A 23,637-nucleotide genomic window follows, 5' to 3' on the forward strand; every position below is an offset into this window, starting at 1 on the left:
GCGGCTGCTGGCCCAGTAAGGGCTGTCCCTTCTTCCCCTCTTCCTCTTATCCCATGGCTCCTGCCAGTGAGACCACGGGCCATTGCTAAGAGCACGATAGGGCTGCAGTACAACCCGTTTGTGTCACGTCCATTTGTTCAGCGTGACCCTTCAAGAACTGAAGGAGAAAATAAGCATGATAGGGTGGTGGCAGGGCCCTTCTCTCCTCAGGAGTGCAAACCATCTCTGCTTATGCCTCTTCTCCCAGACTCAGGGCTGTGGGGTGGCAGGGAGGTACATAATTATCTGTGGCCACTGAAGAGTATGCTGTCTAACTGAAGACTCGTTCCAACGTAGCTAGTGGGAAACAAATCTTAAAAACAGAGGCTGCCAGAGGTTTCCTCGTCCCTGAAATCTTACGTCTGAAGACCTAGACCCCAGTGACATGTGGAGATAGGTTCTTTGAAGGATGATTGGATCACGGGAGCAGCGGGTGGAGAGCACTGGTTGGTGGGCTCAATGTCCTTGTAAAGAAGAGAACCAAGAGAAAACATCTCTCTACCCCCTGAAGACAGCAGTAAGGTGACTGACTGCCTACCGGAATCGAATCTAGAGCATACTTGGCTTGTCTTCTCCGACCTCCAGACCCCAGAAATAAAACTTTGCTGCCAAAGCCACCCAGCAGCACACTCAAAGACACACGAGCTTCTGGGAAAACGGTTTAGAATCACGGAAAATAAACTCCTCTTTAAATGTTAGCTCCTGCCCCAAGAAGGGTGAGTCACCAGCATACAGAGTGGAGGTTTGGGCTTTGTTCTGTTTTTGTCAACTCAGCACAGGGAGGATCATCTGGAGGAAGGACTCTCAGCTGAGAAGATGCCTCTGTCAGTTGATCTGCACAAATGTCTCTAGGGGGATTTCCTTGATTAATAATTAATGTGGGTGGTGCCACCCCAGGTAGCTATAAGAAATGTCCCGGAAGGTATTGAACATGAGGAAGGTGGCTGAACATGAGCCAGAGAGCAAGCTGGTTAGCAGTCCTCCTCCACAGATCTCGGCTTCAGCTCCTGCCTCCAGGTTCCTGCCCTGCTTCAGTTCCTGCTTTGACTTCCCTTGGTGATGCACTATGACCTTTTCCTCCTGGGTCGCTTCCGGTCATTGTTTTATCACAGCCACAGAAAAGTAACCAATGTAATAAGTGTCATTAATATCTTCCACCGGTGCCACTAACTCCCACAAGTGAGAAGAAATACAACTATTCATGTTTTTATTCTTGTTGATAAAAGGCCAGATGACAGACAGATGACAGTCACCCACTCCTTGTTTCAAACATTTCTCTATATCTATCATCTGTGTGTGTGCACCTGTGTGTGTGTGTGTGTGTGTGTGTGTGTGTGTTATGTATAATTGTGCTTTAGAGTAACCAGTTGTCCAGGTTCCAGCCCAAGAAGATGCTGTTTTCAGCACTGAATAATTGTACCTTGGCACCCTCCTCCGTCCTGGCCTGAATGGATGGCCATCTCATCCTGCTGACAATGTCTTCTAGGCTGTGGGGACATTTACCACCAACTATTATCTTCTTAGATACAAGCTAGTTAGTGCATGCTTCCTAGTTCTGATCTCAGAAGGAATTGGGGAATGTTTGTGACCCATCCAGTAACTCCTGGCTACCATCAAATATGGACAGAAACCCAGGCTTGCTTTCATTAGTGTCAGAAGGAACCACACAGAAACTGGCCAGAAAATATTCTCTTTAAGAAAAATACAATCGGGTTGGAGAGATGGCTCAGGGGTTAAGAGCACTGGCTGCTCTTCCAGAGGTCCTGAGTTCAATTCCCAGCAACCACATGGTGGCTCACAGCCATCTGAAATGGGATCTGATGCCCTCTTCTGGTGTATCTGAAGAAAGCGACAGTGTAGTCACACATATAAAATAAATAAATAAATAACCAATACAGTCTTTTTTCCCCTCAGATCTTTATTTCTACATATTCTTGTGACAGTTCACTTTGTAGGGAACAGGAGGTTAGCAAAAATAAGCTTCTTAGATAATTCTAAATAAACACGTCAAAGCAAACTATCAAAACAACCAGTGGAAGGCTAAGAAACATTCAGTATCTTGTAGTCTCAATAACAAACTGGGAGAGACTGGGTGCACCCCCACCCTCCCTGCCCTACCACAGTGTCCATTTGACTCCAGAGTGACTGATTCCAAAAACCTCAGGGAGCTGCTACAATGTCAAGGGTAAAAGCTCTGCCCTTAGTGACCTAGAGACATAGTAACCAATGACAGCTGAGGACTCCTCCTTCCTGGGATTGCCTTGATGGTGATTCCAACTTAGAGATGACAATTAATATTTCACTCCAAGACACTTATTTTTCAAAGTGAGAAGAAGTGCCCAGATATTTATAAGCTGCTCACACCACCATGCATGGACAAGTTCAGGAACCAGGACAAGGGCGTCCAGCTAAGCCCACTTAGACTCATAATAAACTCGACATTGTAACTGTGTCTTGCATTGTTATACCCAGGCTGTACCACCTCAGCCACACTCTAACGAATCACTCAGGTCTTCTGACTATGGTAAGAATAAATCAGGGCATCTCAGACAGTGTCAGAGAGGACAAGCCACAGCAGTAACTCCTGTCTTAGTCTGACACCCCTGAGTTCAGCTGGCAGGTAGGTAACATGGGCTTTCTGTTCAAACCTGCTTTCTTCCTGTACCCCGATGCCAGGCTTTGGAAATACCTTAAACCATTCTGCATTTCTCCTTCCCTTAGCAAGGAAGAACCTCTCTTTCACCCACCTGCTGGAACCGGAGTGGGGAATGCGTCCTGTGGGACACATGGGGAGGGAGGCCCTCCTGTACCGTGCTCCTCCCCTACCTGAAGATGACACCACCTCGGATCCTTCTTCCTCAGAGCCCCACAGGCAGGTTTGTGGCCTTTGTTCAAAAGCACAGTTCGGACCCATGGAAGCTACTATTCTGCACTCACAGACCGCTGCACTGTAGAGGCCTTTTTGCTTTTTTATGTGATGCCAAACCTTCAGAGACGGAAGCTTTAAAAACAACGTCCATGTGTAAAAGAGCCATTCCAAATGAACACACCCATTAAATTCAGTGGCACACAGCTTCCGGTCCATGATGTGTGGCCCACAAGGGTGAGGCCTTTGTCATCTGTCAGTCTGCTCTGGGGGCCCAGATGCTGGTTACATTGGAAGCACCTGGTTCCCTCTCCTAAACACTACCTACATTCAACTTAAATGCCACCACCATCATGATTTCTATCCAAAGTGCAAAAGTGTTTGTGAGGTTCGTATACGGCTCTTGCCACTTTTGTCCTTAATTCTAGGAGCTCAGAAAATCCTACCAAGGCAATCTGTACCGGGTAGAGAAATGGTTCTGTTGTTAGGAGCACTGACTCATTCTTCTAGAGCAGTGGTCCTTAACCCTCCGAAGGCTGCGGCCCTTTAATATAGTTTCTCAAGTCGTGGTGACCCCCAATCGTAAAATCACATCCTTGCCACTTCATAACTAATTTCTCCACTGTTACGAATCGTAGTGTAAACATTGGTGTTTTCCGATGGTCTTAGGCGATGCCTTGAAAGGGTCGCCTCCACCCACAGGTTGAGAACCAGTGCTCCAGCTTAGATCAGGACACAATGTATCTGCTACCTTCCAGCCTAGTAAAGATTTGAAAGGATGCTGTGAGCAATTCTCATTCTTGGCTGCCAATGCCTGTGGCCAGAGACAGCAAATCTGAGCAATCAGGACAGATACATGAATCTGAGGCACCAACAACGAACCACAGCTGTCTTTCCATAAATAACTCTAAGCCCTCTCTTTTCAGTCCTGTACATAGAAAGCAATTCATTCCATTTTAACATAACTTTAAATCTCTGATAAGTAACTTTTTCTTAAATCATCTAGTAGATTTTTTCCCATACAGTCTTGCTTACTTTCTATAATTTCTTAAATTAAAAATTTAAAAATTTCTTAATTTAAAAAAAGACTTTGGAGAGGGAAAAGCCCACCTATGCTCCTTTCCAGTGTTAGCTTCCTGTTTGATATTAGCACATGCAACAAAACCTACCTTGAATATATTATTTTAACCTGGCTAATGTTAAAGTGTCTTGCCTATAGGATAGACAGTAGAACAGATACGAGCCACGCCTGTGACCTGTGCAAAACTCGTATAAACTGTCTCCACGCGTGGAGAGAAAAGTTTAGAGGAAAGAACTTCTTAAGACTAGGAAAGATAAAAGGAGCCTAGGGGAGTTCCAACTCAAATGTAAAATCTCCAACCTTTACATACAAGTTCTGAAGCAAACTACTTCGGCCTAGGCTTCTCTAAACAAAGGTATTGATAACCAGCCCTCCCCACACCCCCACTTAACACTTAGTGAAGGGCTTTTATGTTGGTATTTTGAAGGCTTTGTACATGGATATGTCTCCAGAGCGCCATTCAGGACAAGACAGTTTCTGGTTATCAAAACCATCCCTCGCCCTCTTCTTCCTCCTCATTGTCTAGATAGAGAAGGGCCACTTTCTTCTCATCTGAAGCCACCGACCTTTGGTCTACCATTCTTTGCAGCTGCACCGTCTTGTCAAATCCAGCCTGCTCCGTGCCTTTCTCTCCACGGGCCTGGTGTGCATCCCCAGCAGAGGCCTGAGAGCTGGTGCTGGCTGATTGCTCATCCCTACTGTGAGCAACTCTCCAGCCACCGTGGTGAGACACACTGTGAGCTTCCACTTCTGACCCTGTGTCTCGGGTCCAGCTGCGGATGGCTCTCGTGTCACTTACACCCATCTGAAAGGTAAATGAAGTTTCTTTGGGCCCCAGTGCAATGTGACATGGTGTGCTACTGCCGTCTGCTCCCCCACCCGGCCCAGGGGATGCCACGGAACCGTCAAGAACAAATGTTTTAGACAAGGGTCCACTGGTGACAATGTATTCAGAGGGGTTCTCCTCTGTAGGACCTATTTGAATGTGCCTGAAGGATCTGCTGATGTTTTCTGTCACCTCTGCTCCTGTGTCGCCCACACTGTCTGGAGGGGACCCAGAAATGACCCTCTGGAATGTGTTCTCTTCCTTCTTGAGGATTTCTCTATCTGAGGTGAAATTGTGAGTGGCCTGGGTCATACCTGCTGACCTCTCCACCAGGACTACGCCTTCTGAGTCCCTAAATCCCAATGTCTGTGGGGCCACCTGCTTGGAAGCCTGGTACCTCTGAGGCACGATGTCAATGTGCTGGATGGAGGTGCTCCTCCCTAGAGACACTCTGGTGTACCCAGAATCCTCTTCTCCCCACTCTGCCCTGTCTGGGATGGGAGCTATGAACTGGATTTCTTCTCTGAACCCTTCTCTGGGGCCTAACTGGAGATGCCTAACAAAAGTCTGGGTACCCACTGACCCTTCAGTTGAAAAGTTACTACCAACCTGGGCTGCCCCAGAAATAGGACCCGGAAAAGGAGTTTCCTTTTCATTGTGAGCCTGCTGAGAGCCGGGCATCCTGCCACTCCCTGAGATGTCAGCTTCCACAGACAGTGCTGCAGGGTCAGGCTCTCCTGTGTCTCCTGTCTCCTGCCCGGTAGGCACAGAGCCTCGGAAAATGACTTCTGTGGACACTCGGTTTTGACGGGGACCCAGTGTAACGTGCCTCACGGAGCGGCTGGCTCCCTCGGAGCTGACTGCCTCGCTGAAGTCTTCACTTACCTCCACCACCGGTGAGGTGGGTCCTCCGTAGGACACCTGTTCCGTCCTCCACATCTCAGTGGGGCCTAGTTTAACGTGCCTTACAGACTGGCTTACATCCTCCAGCACATGAGACTGCACAAAACCCGTTGGGCTGGTCACTTCCACGGTGGCTGACACTGGGCCCTGGGTAACACGCTGATCCGAGCTGTGAAAGACCCGGTCAGTATCATCCTTCTCACCAGACGGGCTATACAGCTCCCTGGTGGCCCAGCGCTTGAAGAGAAAGCCACCGGCAGGCGCCTCCTCTCCATCTTCCCTGTCTGGGCTTCTAGGCACTGGGCTGGAGCGCTTGGTCAAGCTCTCTCTTACCACTGACTCCACAGCCTTCTCTATTTCCCCAGCTTCGTCCCTGCTCAACTCCTCCAGGTCTAACTGATCAGCATCTACAGTCTGCGAGAGGTTGACCTCAGCCATTAAGGTCACAGAACCGCCAGCAGAGCTCTGGACTTTCTTTACATCCACTGAGACACTCCCTGGCTCTCCTTGACTCTGTCTGGTCAGGGCAGACAGCTCTTCCTTCATGCGCTCAGGCAACGTTTCCTCCAGCTGCCCAATGACCTCCACCAACTGATGCCGAGGCTCACTGGAGAAGACGCCCTTTATGGAGGTGTGGAATTCATGCGGTATTTTGATCTCTTTCTCAATGATTGTGGGTTCAGCGTGGAGTTCACCACTAGCTTCTTCCTTCACATGAGCAGATCCAAAGGCACCACCCAGGGAAGCCGATGGAACCTCCAGGACCTTCATGTGCTTCTCTTCCCCCGTGTCACCTCTCGCTTTCCTTCTCCAAGTCCCCTGTGCAATCTCGTCTTGCCATGAGTACCGGATGGTGGACTCTTCCTCAATGTGGATCTGCCCATACACAGAGCCATCATCTTCTCTGTCATGTCCCCCAGGGTACTCATCTGGGGTAGACACGAAATAACTCTGCTCCCCCTCCGAGTCGCCCGCCTCCGTCACTTCTTCCACATGAGGGACGTTCACCTGGGGCTGGTTGGTCCTCTGACGTTGATGCATTGAGAATGCCATGTGGGTTTCTCCTTCGCCCTCCTCTTCCTCAATGAACCCCTTGGGGCTGGGAGACACATCATCGACTTCTTCCACCTGGAAGGGGGTAGAAAACTCTACTTTCCCACCACCTACGTAGCTCATGGGCTCTTCCACAATCTCCACATTTACGACTTTGGCTCTCCCCTCCCTTCCTTTTAGACCGAGGTTGATCATCTCTCCAATCACTGTCTCTGTTGACTTCCCTTTCAGTCCTACTTCCTTGACATCCTTGCTTAGAAGGTAGTCCAGGCCAGCTTCATCAGAAACATCGACGTCTTCTGTCAGCTTCGACTCCACGACGATTTCCGTCTTGGTTTTCCTATCACCAGGAAACTCTTTCCGGTCCAGGTAGGTGACCTTTGTGTCTGGCAAAGAACTGACATTCTCTTCAGCACCTGGAGACTGGGTAAACTGCTTAAGGATGGTGGTGACGATGTTTTCTGCTATGGTCTCTGTCGTAGAGTCACTCTGCAGAGAGCCAGCAGTGTCCTTGCCGTCCAAGTGGAACTTTGTCTCTTTGGTCTTTACCTCTCTTTCCCTACTGTTGGCAGAATCCTTCCTTCCGGATGACTGCAAGTGTATTGTGGACACCTCTGATTTGCTGCCCCGAGATACTTCTAGACTGATGGGCACTTCTCTTTCTTTTCTACTTCTCCCCGTCAGTGTTTCCTTCCCTTTGGCCTCGTTCCTTAAATGCTGGCTTTCCCTCTCTCTTGCATCTAACTTGGTCAGCTCTTCCCACCTCAAGTTTCTTTCCTCCGAAGCCTTCTCTTTAGAATCAAACATTTTCTCCTCTGGCTTTAATTTGACCACCCCTGACCTGTCCCTCTCTTGCTCCTTAGTGGCCTGCGTTTCTAATTTCTTTCCCAGAATGACAGTCCTCTCATTTGACTGAGTGCTGTTCACAGCACCTGCCGCCACGTTGCCCTGGTGACCTCTGTATGACTCTCTGGTAATAACGGACTCTGTGGCCCGCCGTGTGAGGGTGTCCCCCATGCCTTCAGCTTTGGTTCCATGGGAGAATGTTTTCACTTGAGCATCAGTGTTTCTTAGAAAGCCATGGGTTGGTATGACTGGTCTTAAACTGGCTTGACTGCTGACAGTTTTCTCCAGGGGCTTCTGCTGTGAGGTTGTAGCTGAGGAAGAATAGCAGGAGGTCAGGAAGCCCCTTCGGGCAGCATTTCCAACAGCTGTGGTTGTCTGTGAGTCAAGGTGCCCTGGCCCGTTGGAATACAAAGTCGAGCTGTGATTTACAGCTGCCCAAGGTGTTTTTCGCCTTGGAAAGAGATTCTTCTCATTCTTCCTCTGTAATACTGAGTCGGTATAGCGATAGGATGTGTTTCTGGACTCTGTGGAAGGGGAACAAACCGTTCATTTAGATGACAGCCATCGTTTTTTCCCATCATAAAAGCACTGCCGTAGGTCAAATCCCACATTATTATAAAATATACTGTTGTTACAGGAAGGATCGTTTCAAGAGAATGCTGTTATCCTCCACATTATCTTTTGGTTGTTTTAGAACTCCTGCACGGTGAAATATCGCCCCGCAAACACCTTAGCCTAGCACTCTTCTCAAGCTGCTGGCCTCAGAGGCCTCCCTCCCTTCAGAGAACTGTCGGGGTCTGAACGTAAAGGGTGCGGTGCCTGCCAGAGGACTGTTCACAATATTATGATGTTTCAGAATCTTTGGTTTTTGGCTTTGTTGAGAGGGGTTTGCTTATTTCACCAGAGAAGAGCCCAAGTGTCTAAGTACCAGATGTCAAACAGTGCGCCTCTCCATCTTAAGGACTTGGTCTATCAGTCCCTGTGCTGAGTCGAAGCTACTGAAGTCTTTAGATTTTCTATGTGTCCTTGTATGTTTATACTTGACAATTCATGGTTTCACAAACAAGCCAGCTGTCAGAGCTCCCCCTGTCTTAATGGCATCCACCTAGAGTTACGAGGCAGCCTTAGGCCTTCTGCTTTTCCTCAGGATGGCCCTCAGAGAGCGCCACCCTTCAGGTGCAGGAACCCCACCAGGGTAACAAGCTCTTTGGAATGGCAACTGAGTTAGAACATGACCGAAGCACTATCCAGTAGTGTCCACCACACCCCATCTGGCTGAGCGCCTCTCCACTCCTCCCTAACGGCAATGGAAGCCAGGGGTCTCACAGAGACAGGTCCCCGAGATACAGAGAAGAAGATCAAGGCTGGAACTTTTTTTTTTAACAAAGATTTCATTTTCAGGTTAATATACTCATCCTAACTTGGAAACCCCAGAGGACAAATCCCAAGGTCAATAAGAAATGTGGAAGGTCACAGACCAGCTTTAGGTCATAGGAAGCAGCCAGCATTATTTCCAGGCACATTGGAAAAGGTGACTTCAGAGCTCTAATACATATTGATCGGTTTCCTAGGAGATCATCTTCAGGTTTATTCCATAAATAGTTAATGGGCATCTGTACCATGCAGGAAACAGAACTACTTAGCCCCGTAAAGGCTGCTTTACAAACCAATCACCTTTATCCCACAGCATCTTTCTTTGGCCTAATATCTGTGTGTTAAGATAAATTTAGTTTACAGATGTGAAGTACGTATGTTGTTTAGGAAGCTTGAAGAGCAGCGGATGAATGAATCAAGCTAACAGAGATACCTGCCTGCCTTCTTCCTGACTAAACCCATGGCTAATAAAGCATCAGCAAGTCTCACACTTAAAAGGCTGCTTCTGCCAGGAGTTTGGTCTCCCAGGCGGGTGAACAACTCTTGTTTTCTAGATGTCAGAGGCTAACGGATGTCAGGTAGGCCAGTCAACCCCCACTTGCATGAATCTTTCTCCTTTTTTCAGGTTTACTCTTTACGTGAAGGTACAAACTTGCTAGAGGCTACCTAAGGACAAAACCCTTCCGGTCATAGATGATAGAACCAAAGTTCTGAGGCTGAACCCAGGGTCCTGCCTAGTCTGAGAGGTGACCAGCAGAAGCATGAAGATGCACATCCATCGCTCACACTGAGGAAGGTACACAGTGGGCTTGTAGGTGCTGAGTTCGAAGGTTTTATGTCCACACACTCGGTCAACTGAAGGTCAAAACTATTTCAAATATCGTATCTGTACCGAGCACACACAGGCTCTTCTGGTCGTCCTCCTCTAAGTAATACAGGGTGACAGAAATGTGCATGGCGCAGACCTTGTTCTGCATACTGTAGGTAATCTAGAGAGGATTTGGAGTCTGTGCAAGGATGTGTGAATCCTGTGACATTTTAGACGAGGCACTTGAGCATCCACAGACATGGGTACGAGTAGATGTCCTGGAGAAAGTCTCCCCCAGACACCAAGGAAGACTTCATGCTGAACACACCATATGCCTTTGAGGCTGGCATTGCTTAGCCAGAATCTCTTTTAAGATTCAGCAGGTTTAATGGAGGAAATTTTATAAGGCCTAAACCTTAGATGAAAAGCTACCAAAAAAAAAAAATCACTACTGAAAGAGGGTCATTATTTTTCCTCAAGGCTAAGGTTATCCAATCTGAAATAGCCCTAATCACAAATACTTATGAGCAATGCTATGTGGACTCAGGTTTCATTTCCTGATCCAAGAGTAATATTTTTTTAAAAAGGTCATGAATTTAGGGGAATGTGCAGGAGGTGTTGGAGAGGTGAGAGAGAAATAAAAATAATGTCAATACAGTACTCACGTATGAAATTCTCATAAAAATAAAATATTTGAATAAAAAAAGATTTATAGGTTTATATATTCATTTTTAAAGTTATCCTATAGGTTTTTTAAGGTCTTCCCAATGAGCACAGTAAGCTCTTTGGGGTCAGGGCTATGGCTGTAGGAAGGAAAAACCTGATCTGAAGCTGTGAGCCCAGACTAAGATCCGGTACCTGGCTACACCGTCCTGACTTACCACTCCGCCGTCCCAGAGCACTGACTGCATCTTGTCCAAAGTGCTAATTTTGTCTGTTAGTTACAGCCATAACTGTTTAGTCTGGAAAAAGAAACTATGTCCCTCCGAAGGCCGTAATGAGCAAGTGCAGATCTGCCGTCCTTCAGAAGGCCCTGCGTTAACTGCAGCTCCTCAGCTAGACGGCGCCTCAAAATGCTGTCCCCATGAGCAAATCAGTCCGTCAAGGACTCCCGAGGCCACCGTGATTCACACTGCAACTTAACTTACCTCCCATTCAACTAAAATCTACTTGGTACTTAAAAGAAGGGCGGTCTGTTATCATGGGGGCGGGGGCATGGCCAAACCCTCTCCTTCTAGATACGTTGTGCCCTCCTCTATCTGTGGAGTGGGCAGCTCAGAGAGAAAGCATTTCAGCAACGCCGTTTTGCAAACACAATCTCTTATACTTACCTCGTGGCACGTTTTCAATGTTCTCGGTCCAGATCAATATCTCCGGATTGCTTTCTCCTTCCAACAAGGCCCTGTGAAAGTTGCGTTTTAAAAAAACAATTTATTATAGTATGAGAGAGGTGGTAGGGTAGGGGCTAAACCAGGATGGTACACTGTCACACCCCTGATGCCCAGCCCAGCATCTGCTACATGACAGATGCTCAAGTGATACCAGAGGAATGGAGAAAATGTGTGGGCCAGGCTTCAGAAGGACTGGAGAGTGACGCCTTTCCAGGAAGTCCCCCATACCCCAAAAGAAAAAAGAAAACCTTTCCTGCCCTGGGCAGAAGGAGTGTCTATGGAGAACAGAGCACAGAGCTATAACAGACACTATTTGTAAACAGAAGGCTGGATGGAAGCTGGTGTTGCGCATACACACACACACACACACACACACACACACACACACACACACACACATATATAATGTTGAAGATCAAACCTAGGGCCACGTATATGCCAGGTGACTTCTTTGCCACAGAGCTATATTTGCAGACCGATGTGAACTTCTCAGAGATGAAGACAAGCATGTAGACCAGCACCCCCATGGGTGCTGCCACATAGATGGCGTCCCTGGCCTCCCTTAATAACACAGGGTGGAAAGTACTCTGCTAGGTTTAGCTAAATTCCTAAAACTATAGTCTTCATTAAGTTGACGTTTGCATCTGCCACTTCAGACAGACACTGAAGAGCGCGTGGGCCCAAAGACAGCAACATGCTGGGGGGAAGGGTGGGCAGTGGGGTGCCAATCATCTGGTCACTTCCAAAGACCTACAGGCCTGCTAGAGACTGCAGATGTAACGGTTGTATGGTTGCTAGAGCAACATGTGAAGTCGCTAATCCCAGCTCCCAGAGAGAAAGCGTGTATGACGAAGGCTGATGAGAACCCCAGCCCACTTGGAATTGCTGATGTCAGGACCCAGGGCTAGCAGGGAAAGAGAGTGGGGAGCCCAGGTCCCAACTGGGCTTGGCAGTTTGGGGGAACTACGGCAAGGCTCATGTCCACTGAGTTAAACGTGGCAATGAGAGCCCTCTGTCAGCTGGAAGAAAATGAAGGGAGCACAGGGATTCGTCCCAGGCACACACTGGTGGGCTGACCACCGAAGCTGCCACTGAAATGCGCGTGTGTGGAGAGACAAGAAGGCCAAGGCCAGAGCTGAAGCCCTTCCACTCAGGACGAAGGCCAGGAAACAGGACACCAACCCATTAATCCCACACCCTCATGACCAAGCAGTTCAGCTTCCAGGAACACAAACAGCTTCCATCATCAAAAAAAAAAAAAAGCCCCGGAGAATGTTCTGGAGCAAATAGACTTCAGGCCTATACCCTGGGGTTTGTGGTGCAGCCGAGCGATGTTCTACAGCTGAGAGGCACAGCAGGGCCTGGGGATAAGGCCAAGTTTAGACCCTACAAGCTTCACATGCCACAGGGCTGGACTTAGACTCAGGCTGCCAGTCAGGACAGAGGAACCTTTGGGAGCTAAGGTCATCAGAAAACGTTGCTCATGGGCCCAGGGAACGAATGACTGGGAAAAACTGTACCTTTCTCCACCCCTCAAAGGAAAATGGCTGTCTCTCTTCCAGGGGCAAGCCAAAGCCTTGTCCAGCTTTATTGCCTTATCCCCAGCACAGAACACAACAGTTTCGCCTCCCGTATCCACTCACTCGTGTGGCCCAGAGCACCGGGCATGCCTAACTCCTTGTCTGAGGACACAGGCCGGGGTGAAGACAGTGTCTTGGTCAGAAGCCCACAGAACACCCAAAGACAGAACCTTGAACCCAGGTGGTGCTCTCCCAGACCCTCACTCTCCAGTCACCAGGCTTCCCCATGAGACAGGGATGGTGACATTACATGCAAAAGTCAGAACATGCACATTCTGCCACTAGACCCTCTATATAACACACATAAAAGCGAACTTCAACCTCTCGGTAATTTCATCCCAACTCCCCCATTTTGTGCCTTCCTCTATGAATTCCTCATCGGTGCCCCAGGCACTGGCTGGATCCTAGAAGGCAGGGGTACACGCCATCTTGCATAGCCCGAGCACCCAACACAGAGCTTGAGATGGACAGCGGGCCCCTGGGTTCTCAATTCCTGCTCCTGAAGCATACGCCCTTAAGTGACAGCCCCGAGCCCTGCCCTGCCAACGCAGTTCTGAGACTAATGTGGCAAAGTAGAGACTAAGCCACTAGGGTGCTTTCCTATGACCCCTTCAAAGCACAGAGGAAGGGACAGGGTAGTACAACTTTAAGAAACTGGGAGCGAGCTCTTCGAGGCTCCCAGCAAACCTGGTTATTTTTAGAGCAGGGCAGGAAAGCTGCCTCCAGGCCACTGTGAGAACGCCAACCCCCTGAGTCACTGGCTATTAGAGAGCACTTTACACAGCTCTCTAACAGGAAAATAGGCAAACAGAGGGAGACCAGTCCCTGGCCCCATTAGGAGCTTCACACAACTCCATGACGTGGAAGGGAACTGTAATGTGGTTTCCGGCCCCACTCCAGGCCCTAATGGGCCACCCAGCATCCCAACCAGTCAGTGATGGGGGTGCCTGTCTGGGAGGGACGGTGCAAATGGAATTTCAGGGCGTGTCCGCTAATGCTCAGTACCGTGGACACAACGCCGATGAGCTAAGCGGTACTTCTATAACTGAGGGCAAGACCTAGGAGGGGGACAGGAGGGGACACTTCCAGGAGTGACACCGGGGAAGAACCTGCCACGGTCTAAGGTCTTTGGGTGGGCCCCGTTGTGCTTCCAAGCAGGTGTGGAACTTGGGGAGAAGGAAACAGAGCCACAGACCCTATAAGATGCCCCTTTCAGCCTATGGAGCGTAGCTGAGCTCCACAGGAGGAGAAGGGTGACATGGGATCCCCTAGACACTGATCCATAGCCAGGAGACGAGCTGAATTCCACTCACAGGAGGCACATTTTTACACAAATGTACAGGTCCGGGATGTGGAAGGGGTGTGTGTGAAGGTAACGGGGAAAAGATGGTGCTGGCCACCTGTGGTCATTCTTTTCACGATCAGTTCTCAATGTATCCCAAAGGCCAACTTCAGACCAATACCAGAGACTGAAAACAGTGCTGTAATTAGCAGAGCCACTGACAGTGGGGGATAGGCAAGTGCTGGAGGCCGGTGGCCTTGGCTCAAATCCTGGGCAGGAGCGACACTACCCAGTTCCATGAGCCTCTGCAGGCCATCGTGACCAGGTGTGACTCACTGTCCGCATTTCCGAAACGGGAAGAGCACTTAGGTTTACGACGGCAATTAAGTAAGCAGTAGCTCATTCACAGAAGAATAGATGTCACTAAATATGTGCCCGATAAATTTTATCCTCGTGGTCACCTCCTCCTCCTTCTATGGCCTTGAAGAGAAGAGATTTTCAGTGAATGAAGTCAGTCAAGGGGGCGGGGGTGGTGGTGGTGGTGGTTGTTTTGTTTTTGTTTTTGTTTTTGTAATCTAAGTAGCACCCAAATATATCCTCTCCACTTACTTTTGCTTGCTTTCCTGAGGGAGTCTCACTATGTAGCCCAGGGTGGCTTTGGATCCTCCAGCCTTAGTCCCTCAAGCACCAGGACTGCAGGCACGCACCCAAGCCTTCTAAACGATTCATTCTTAAATGGCAAGATTTTGTCCATTCATCTCGCCGAGTAGCCAACTCTTAGTGTGAGACACAGATTTCTAAAGTTCATCCCAAAGGTAAGATTTAACTTAAAAAATAAGCAAAATGTGCGCAAGGCCTTGGGTTCGGTCCCCAGCTCCGAAAAAAAAAGAAAAGAAAAAAAATAAGCAAAATGTGCTTTACTGAAATCTTATAACATCTTTAAGAAATGTTTTCTTGGGGTTGGGGATTTAGCTCAGTGGTAGAGCGCTTGCCTAGCAAGCGCAAGGCTCTGGGTTCAGTCCCCAGCTCCGAAAAATATGAAAAATAGAAAAGAAAAAAAAAACAAAAACAAAAAACCTCACCTTCATCCACTGTCATCAAAAAGTACAAACGGGGAACTTTATGCTACCGTTATTATATGACTGGGGTTTTGTTTGTTTAGTGTGGGGGCAGGGCGGCTGTGAGCACATGTGTACAGGTATAAGCCTGCACAGAGGCCAGACTCTGCTACTCCCTTGAATCAAGATCTCTCACTGAAACTAGAGCTAAGCCAGCAAGTGCCAATGACCAGCCTGTCTCTGCCCCACCCACCCCTTCCCCCCAGCACTAGCTGCATGGATTTTTATGTAGCTCTGGAATAAGAACTTACATCCTCACGTTTCCACAGCAAGTGCTCTCTGACCCACTGGGCCATCTCTCCAGCCCAGATGTGACTGTTTCCAACTTGTCTCTTCTAAATGGTTTATTATTTTTTGGGGGGGGGCATGCATGTGAACACACATGTGCCACATCATGTGTGTGATCAGACAACCCGTGGTAGCCGCTTCTCTCCTTTTACCATATTGTTTCTCCCGGAAATCAAACTCGGGCTTGAAAGCAAGCACATTTACCCACTGAGACAGCCTCACCAGCCCTAGCTTTACCTCGTAAAAGGACTTTCGTCCTAAAGACTGTGCCAGTCCAATTCCACATTATGCAACCACAGCTGGGGAGAGGGGACGTCGCTATTTTCCTGGATTGTGTTCACTGTGAGAGAAGTGGTTTGCAGGAAGAAAGGTTTCTTTGTGGCTGAGTTTTACAAAGTTCTGTTCACCCGGATTCTGTGCAACTGCCTTGAGGCTGAAATGCCATGGTGGAGCAAAGATAAAGAGTGGAGAGGGGACCAGGGACAAAAGTGGCCTCCTTCCTCCTTCCAGGTCCCACCTCCCAGTCTGCACAATGTCTTTCCATAACTACTATCCACTGTGAGTCCGGTGGGTTAATCCACAGATGGGATCAAAGCCCAGAGGATCCAATCACTTCCAGAAGTTACCATCTAGCAATCAACCGTACCTTCATAAACACGTGAGCCTTCTGGGCCACAACCCAGGAGAGACCCAGGACCACAGTAAATCCTTCACCCTTGTCTTAGTTTCTTTTCTATGGCTGCACAGATACAACGGCTAAGGCAACTTAAAAAAGAAAGTGTTTATGGGGGTTTGCTTATAGTTTCAGAGGTTGAGTTCATTACCATCATGGTGGGGAGTATGGCAGCAGGCAGGGAGGCATGGAGCGAAGTAATGAGAGCCACGTTTCGAGACAAGTACTACCAGGCAGAGAGAGAACTAACTGGGATTCGTGTGGGCTTCTGAGACCTCGAAGCCCAGTGACACATCTCTTCCAACAAGACCACACCCCCTAATCCATCCCAAACAATTTCACCAAACAGGGACCAAGCAGTCTACCACGAGATCGTGAGTGATGGGGGTCATTCTCATGCAAACCATCACATGCCCAGAACACAGAAAGCAAAGTGCCTTTTGAATTGAGATCCAGGCTACACAAGTTGTCATTCTCCTGAGGCTATAAACACCAGGAGGCAATCCCCATTGCTTCATTAGCAGGCTAGAGACCACACCCTGTCGTCCTTCATTTAAAAAATCCTCACCTCCACCCAAAGTCATCAAAAAGTGCAAACAGGGAACTTTATGCAGTCCCACCCCCACCTCCAACCCCACCCCTGTTCCTCCAGTGGCAGATTTCAAATTCCTTTCCCCCACCGTCCTTTCTAGTAGCTTGTGGCTGTGACAGCTATGATGCTGTTCTGTGAAGAGGTGACTTATTTTACAGCTGCACTTTCTGCTCCTTCTCCATCCACAGCAGTTGGACCAGAATTCCATGTGTATAGAAAGCCATCCTCCAAGCAGAACGGCAGCCATTGCAATCAGATCAGCTGTGCGCACTTGCGAGCATCCCTCAGGTGCAGGCTTGCTGGCTGTTGGCATTTTCACACAGTTGTGGGTGTGGTGATTTGACTAGGTTTGGCCCTCACAGATCCATGTGTTTCAATGCTTGGCCATCGGGAGTGGCACTCTAAGGAGGTGTGGCCTTATAGGACTAGATGTGGCCTTGTAGGAAGTGCATCACAGTGTAGGCAGGCTTTGAGGCCTCCTATGCTCAGGGTCTGCCCAGGGTAGAATAAGAGCCTCTTCCTGGCTGCCTGTGGAACCCAGACCTCTTTGGCTGCCTGCAGATCAAGACAAAGAGCTCTCAGCTCCTTCTGCAGCACCATGTCTGCTTGTGTGCTGCTATGCTTCCTGTCCTGGTGATAATGGACTGAACCTCCAAACTGTAAGCCAGCCCCAATTAAATACTTGCTTTTATATAAGAGTTGCCTTGGTCACAGTGTTTCTGCACAGCAATAAAAACCTTAAGACAGTGGAGTTGGGAGGTCACTGGACCCTTGCTTGCGACTCCAGCAGCTCATTCCAACCATCTGTATGCAGTTCTGACATAACTGCGTGTGGTCTGGCGGGGTTGGAGGAGGTGCTGGGGTACAGAGACTAGGGGAGGCAACTTAGAGTAAAGCTCTTTGCACCACGTTGAAGATTTCCCAGTGTAGACACTTTGAGGTCACCCATGCTCTTAAAGTGAGGCCATTGGCTCCTAGAGTGGAATTGTACTTGAGCTGTCATGGGGACCTAAGGAGGAGGTAGACATTGTTTATAACTGCCACATGGAAGGAGTTCTCGAGACAATGTCACTTACAGTGAGACAGCGAGGTTGCTGCAGCTTTTGTCTACTGGCATCCTCGGATTCTCAGTCAGTCCTTCATAATCACCCACTTCTGGTGAGGGCTCTGTGCAGGCTCACCCTGGGATCCTGGGTGCTGAACAGCATGCAGCTCTCAGTGTTTGCCCAGGAGAGCCCCGGCTGACTCTCCACACCAGCCAAGGGCTGATGCTCCAGCCACTTCTTTCAGGACTATATCACGGAAGCTCCAGTGACAAGAAGAAAGCCCTGGTTTCCACCCACAGATATCCAGAACCTCTGCTCCCCAGACTTCCTATGTCCCACTCACCTGAAGTTGCCTCCCAACCCCCATCATAGTTCCAGCCTGGGACTGTGCCTGGCCTGCTATGGAAAGCTCTCTGTCAGGCTCCAGGCACCTGAGGCCCAGCAGCTGCTTCCTTTCCAAAGCCCTGCTCACTCACCTCCACCTTTCCTCCCTCCACATCTTTGAAAACAAGCTTGCCCACTTGGAATGCCTTCCTGGTCCCTTTCTGACGGTCTGCTTCTTAGCCCCATATACACGCCCTCAGCTCAATGCCTGTACCTTTGAAAGCCTCTTCCTTCTCTAAACCACCTTTACCATTTGTCAACTGGCAGCAAACCATGTCCTCCAAATATTGCATTTTATAATGATAAAATGCTGTCTTCCACCTCAAACTTCTCCTGCACCCCATGTCCCAAAATGTCTCTTCGAATGCCCCTACCTCCTAGATTCTGAGCAATCTCATTTTTCTCTGAATCCTTTGTACATACACACACACACACACACACACACACACACACACACACACACACACACACTTCAACTATGAGCTCCAGAAACTTTGCACTTGAGTATCTTCTAGGACATCTTCTTGCTTACCATGAAGAAGGCTACTGGGGTTTGTATCACCTTAACTACAGCTTGTATCTCTTACTATGGAGGCCACCCTGAGCATGGCACACTACAAGTGTCTTTAGGGAAGACTGAAGGCACAGGCCCTCCGTCACAAGACACAGTCCCATAGGTGAGGTCTGGCTCATGCATGACCTGCAGTCCTTCAGGTCAGGCCCTCAAATGACTGGCATTGTCACAAATGCCACCAGCCTCTGCCATCATGTTGGTCACTCATTCTGCTTTGCTCTCCCTTCCCATTCCACATAATGGTTTCCCTTCCCACAAGAACCAAGGACAGCACCTCCAGAAATCCCTCTCCACAGGCCCTAGGTTTCTCCAGCTGCAATCTTTGCAATCATATACTGCCCACTGCATCCCAGTTCCCAGTTCCACAGAAGGAAAGTCCCAAAGTTCAAATCTTGGGCTCTCAACATAGCAGCAATGTGACCTTTTAAGTAATTGCTCCCCTGAACTGGAATTTCATCATCAGTGTATGTCTCTGCTGTGTGAACTTGGAGATACTGTGACACAACACTCAGAGGTGGCAAAGACTGAACAGGAGGCAGCTCTCACAACTTGTCATGCATTATCAATCACGCTGCTTTAGGATTCATTTAAAAAAAAAGGAATGGATGATGATACATGGGCAAACAGGCAGCCAATCAAAAGATGGAGCAAGTTAATTTAGCGAATTTACCTACAAGACACACAAAAGCACTTCCAACTATGTTAACTCTCTGAAATTTTTCATGAGACAGCATTGAGAAGATGAGACCCTATGCTTTGACACAAATCCACAAGTAAGGGCTCAGAAGATGTGTTACATTGCTCATCTAGAATGTCCATAGCTCACCATTCCATCCAAACCGGGTCTCTACCAGGTAGGTCCACAGGACTCTGTGACCTCTGTGGCCCCGTGGAGATGGACACATCACCTCAAACTGACCAGGCTGATGAGCAGAACCAAATCAGAGTCTGCAAAAACATCCTGCTGTCCCTCTGGTGTATAATGCTGTCCTTGGGCTCTCCTCCATGCTGCTACTGCCGAGACAGGCTTAAGCCTGACAGATGATGGTCAGCTGCTTCGAAGCAGCACTGCACACACAGATTGCCTTGGATCTTGTTAGAAGGCCATTTAGATGCAGCAGATTGGGTTTGGACTTGAGAGTCCACATTTCCATTGAGCCTGTGATGTTTTGTGCTGTAGGAGCTGCTGGGTGCATACCCCAAGATATCCTGGGCCCAAGCTTCTCCATGCTGGTAGCACCTGACAATCACCTGGACAATCAGGTTAAAGCCACCACCCCTGATCCCACCCTGCACCAATCCAGTGGAATTGTAAGGGTTAAAATTAACCTGGAAGCTTCACTGGCCCAAGGACAGATGACCTCCTGAAATGCTGGGGCTGGTGTTCATGTGAGACTTCAGTAAACAAGGTTGGTTGCACCAACTGCACAGGAAGCGCTTGATCGCAGGTAGGCGGGAGGTATGTAGGCAGGAAATACATCAGGGTGTATGCTTGCCCCCACTGGACAAAGGTGGGAAGTACCATAACCCCGTGGGTTCTGCCTTTATGAACATTTGACTAACTTCATTCAGTGCCATTTTTCTGGGAATCCTGGGCATAGACTGGGCCTGTGTCCATCCTCCTGGCCAGAATTTAATAAAGCTTGCTTTAATTGGATAATCTCAAAATTTGCAGGCTTGGCAGAATCTCTGGGGTTGGGACCCTGGGGGCTTCCAGGAGCTCTGGAGGATTTTCTGTTCCGCATCCAAGCATCCTTCCTCTCACCGCTTGGCTGCTGAGAAAATCTGGTGCTGACAGAGCAGGGGGATAAGCACTCCCAGCCCACACCACTATGGTCAACCTTGCAGGCAGAATCCAGCACAGCCCTTGTCTGTCTGAGCCTTGTCCCTCCTCTGGTATCCACAGTGAAGCACAGCCCTATAGCCACGGCCAACAGCCAACTGCACCTCGGGAGGCCAAGGCCATGTTGAGTGTCTTCTAATGGCCGAGGACTAATTCTCACAGGAAGTTGCCACGCAGGCCTGGACCACAGAGAGTTAATGAAAACCTCCAGCCTTGAGCTTGGATGGCTTTCCAACCTATCTCTAAAGCAGAGTCATCTACTAAAGTGAGCCTGCACTGGGGGAGTCTGCAAACACACAATCCTACTTTATGACTGCTTACATTTCTCCTCCACCAAGAAGGTCCCAGAGAGGGGCAAAATATCTTAGAAAGTATTCAAGGGCCTGGAGAGCTGGCTTTGGTCAGCAGATAAACTGCAGGGAAATGTGCCTGAAGCTTTAAAGAGGCACCTTCCCTTTCCTGTGGCTGGTGTCAGAGGCAGAACAAAGAGTCTGTGAGTGGTTGGGAGCACTGGCCCCCACAGGGAAAGCTTGAGGCAAGTCACATGGGCCCCAGAGGGGGGCAATTCTGGTCCCAGTGTCAGATGCTGTCACCCTTCTACCCCCTGGAGCCAAATGTTCTATCCCCATTGCCTTCAGAAAGGAGGGCAGCTGAAGAGTCCACTTTCAATATTGGCAGATGGGTTTGTAAAGATCACAGGGCACAACAAAGGACCCAGGTCAGCAGAGGGCGAGGGTGCTAATACGCACGGGACACCCCTGCTCACCCCACACAGCTTTCTGAGGAAGAACTGAGTGGAGGATGATATGAACTTGCTTTAGTACACTCAGTGCTGATAAAGAAAAGAAAGGAAAAAAATCCAGGCTTATTTCTTATAGAAAGAAATGCTTTGTGTTAACAGTCTGTGTGTCTTCAACGTCTATTGGCATCTATGAGACTAAACCTAAATGGGGAACACAGAAAGTGCAGCCATGCTGACCACCAAGGCCATCCAACCACTGATGGGCTGGGCGAGGCAGCCTAGGCTTCTGATTTCCCCTGGGCAAAGTTGGACAGCAGAAAAAGGATCCAGTGAAACCCATCACTCACTCCCTGAAAGGCCTGAGGCTTTTAAGCACCTAAGAGATGGCTAGGTTTACCCCATAATGGATTCAGAAGCAATCAGTTGTCAGATGCAACTGGTCAGCCTGCAGACCGTCAGGCTGCTGACTGAAAGGTCTCATGATCGATGAATATTGTGAGCACTATAGCCAAAAGGCAGGCTCTGGTTGCTTGGGCAAGCTGCCTCCCTACGGCAAGCAGCTTTTTGGCAACTGCGAACCAGAGGCACGGCAAGTGCAGAAAAAAAAAAAAGGGACTCAAAACCCTAGAGAAGCAACACATGAAAGTGAAGTTTCCTTATATGAACTAATGTGAACAAGAAACAGGGAAAGTCTGCTCACCCAACCCCCATCGGGTGAGAGCTAAGGTAGACACAGGAGTCAGATTCTGGGGCTGCTTGGCATGTGCTATACAACAGTGGCCAGTTTGGGCTCCTTCCCCAAAGGGTCAGCCCCAGTCAACATACCTCACCAGAGGCTGGCCCACCCCACTCTAGAGCAGTCTTCCCCTAGCTAGGAAACTCACCACGCCAGAGGTCTGGAGCACAAGGCTGGATGTCGCAGGATGGAAGGAGCTCACAGAGACAGACATACAGGTCAACTATGCCTAGACCCAGGGCTTTTTCAGGTGTATGAGTAACGTGTTCCTTCTTGGACTCAAACGGGTCTGAAGAAGGGTGCCTATCACTCACACCTGAAGAATATTCCTCATTAATATCCTCCTTCTCCCCAGTAAAGCCCACCGTTTACACTATCCCTTACCAGCAGACTCAGAACTCTCGTGCAGCCTCTATATGAATACCAAGCCAGCTTCATTTTGCAATTGTTAATTCCATGAAATTTCCAAGAATGCCAAAGGAAGGCCTGGGGAGGAATGGGGGGGAAGGTGCCCTACCACCCCCCCCATCTCTGAGCCCTGGGTCCAGGTACCTTCTGCATGGAGGGTAGCAAGCCATAGCCCCAGGACCTAGCCTCAATTCAGCTGAGGCTTTTCCGAGGGTAGCCATACCCCTGGGAAGACTCTGTCTTTCACTTCTACACCTGAGGTGCCCAACAGCCTATTTCTCCATTGATGGAAATTAGAACCAAGCAAAAGCTGGCCTTCCATTCAGGAAACGGCCTCAAGGCCAGCCCAAGGCTGTGGGGTAAACTTGAAGCACATACCAGGCAGATACAACTGTCTGTCAATGGACAACCCAACTTGCTTTGATATTCTGATAGCAAAAATCAGATGTGGCAGAGGGCGATGAGCAGGGCCTGCCTTTCGCCTGCTCTGTCCCTAGCCAGAGTCCCCCTCTTATCCATTCTAAGTTTCACTCTGTCCCCTGCTAAGGGCGCCACCATTGCGGTATCCCACTGATAACTGCATCCTCTTCATCACTGGCCAAGGTAGTGGCCAAAGCCCCATTGCACCAGTAATCAATCTCTGATCACAGTTGTGTTTAACACCCCCTGTACATGATTTGGTGGGAAAGGCAGAGGTCTGCAGCCGGATCTGACTGGATCAGCTCCTACCACTGACAGCCCTGGGTGGGAACAGAGGTTACTCTGGTGCCTAAGCAGCAGCACAGATTCATAATGATCGGCTCACTGTCACCATCTTTACGAGTGAGAACCCTGGTCTCTACAAACATTCCACCTTAGGTTTCTGAGGTCTGGCTCCCTCAGTGACAGTCCTCACTGTATATGAAAGCTGTGAGCAACCCTGGCCCCCCAAATATACATGACCTTTATGTCTGGGTTGGTTGTATTAAAGGTGACATCTTCCCTGGAGTCCCATGCTGCTCTCAGAGCTCAAATGCTGTTTTTCAAGACCAAACCCAAGAGTCCCAGAAGGTCAGTTCCCTAAGATTTTGAAGCAACCATGTTGGGGGTCAAGACACCTCACATCTACCTCTAACTTTTTTGAGCTTCGCTTGGTCTTCTATAAGCAGAACACCTAACTCCCGGGATCAACGTGGATTTAGGCC

The 23,637-nt window shown here is 49.0% G+C and overlaps 1 protein-coding gene across 2 annotated transcripts in view; it reads right to left on the minus strand.

Moving 5' to 3' along the window:
- Positions 1-1,939: 1,939 nt before the first annotated feature.
- Positions 1,940-23,637, minus strand: part of Synm (synemin) — a 29,775-nt gene continuing 8,077 nt past the window's right edge. Inside the window, exons 3-5 of one of the 2 annotated variants that reach the window (XM_087557297.1) lie at positions 11,128-11,198; positions 5,698-8,138; positions 2,204-4,791 (exon numbers count right to left, since the gene is read on the minus strand). In XM_087557297.1, coding sequence (XP_087413423.1) covers positions 4,471-4,791; positions 5,698-8,138; positions 11,128-11,198 — 2,833 coding nt within the window. In that variant the 3' untranslated portion in view covers positions 2,204-4,470. 2 annotated transcript variants of the gene reach the window in all.

The sequence above is a fragment of the Rattus norvegicus genome, chromosome 1 (genome assembly GCF_021556685.1).
Source record: "Rattus norvegicus strain SHRSP/BbbUtx chromosome 1, alternate assembly SHRSP_T2T, whole genome shotgun sequence".
In the NCBI taxonomy this organism is placed as follows: Eukaryota; Metazoa; Chordata; class Mammalia; order Rodentia; family Muridae; genus Rattus; species Rattus norvegicus.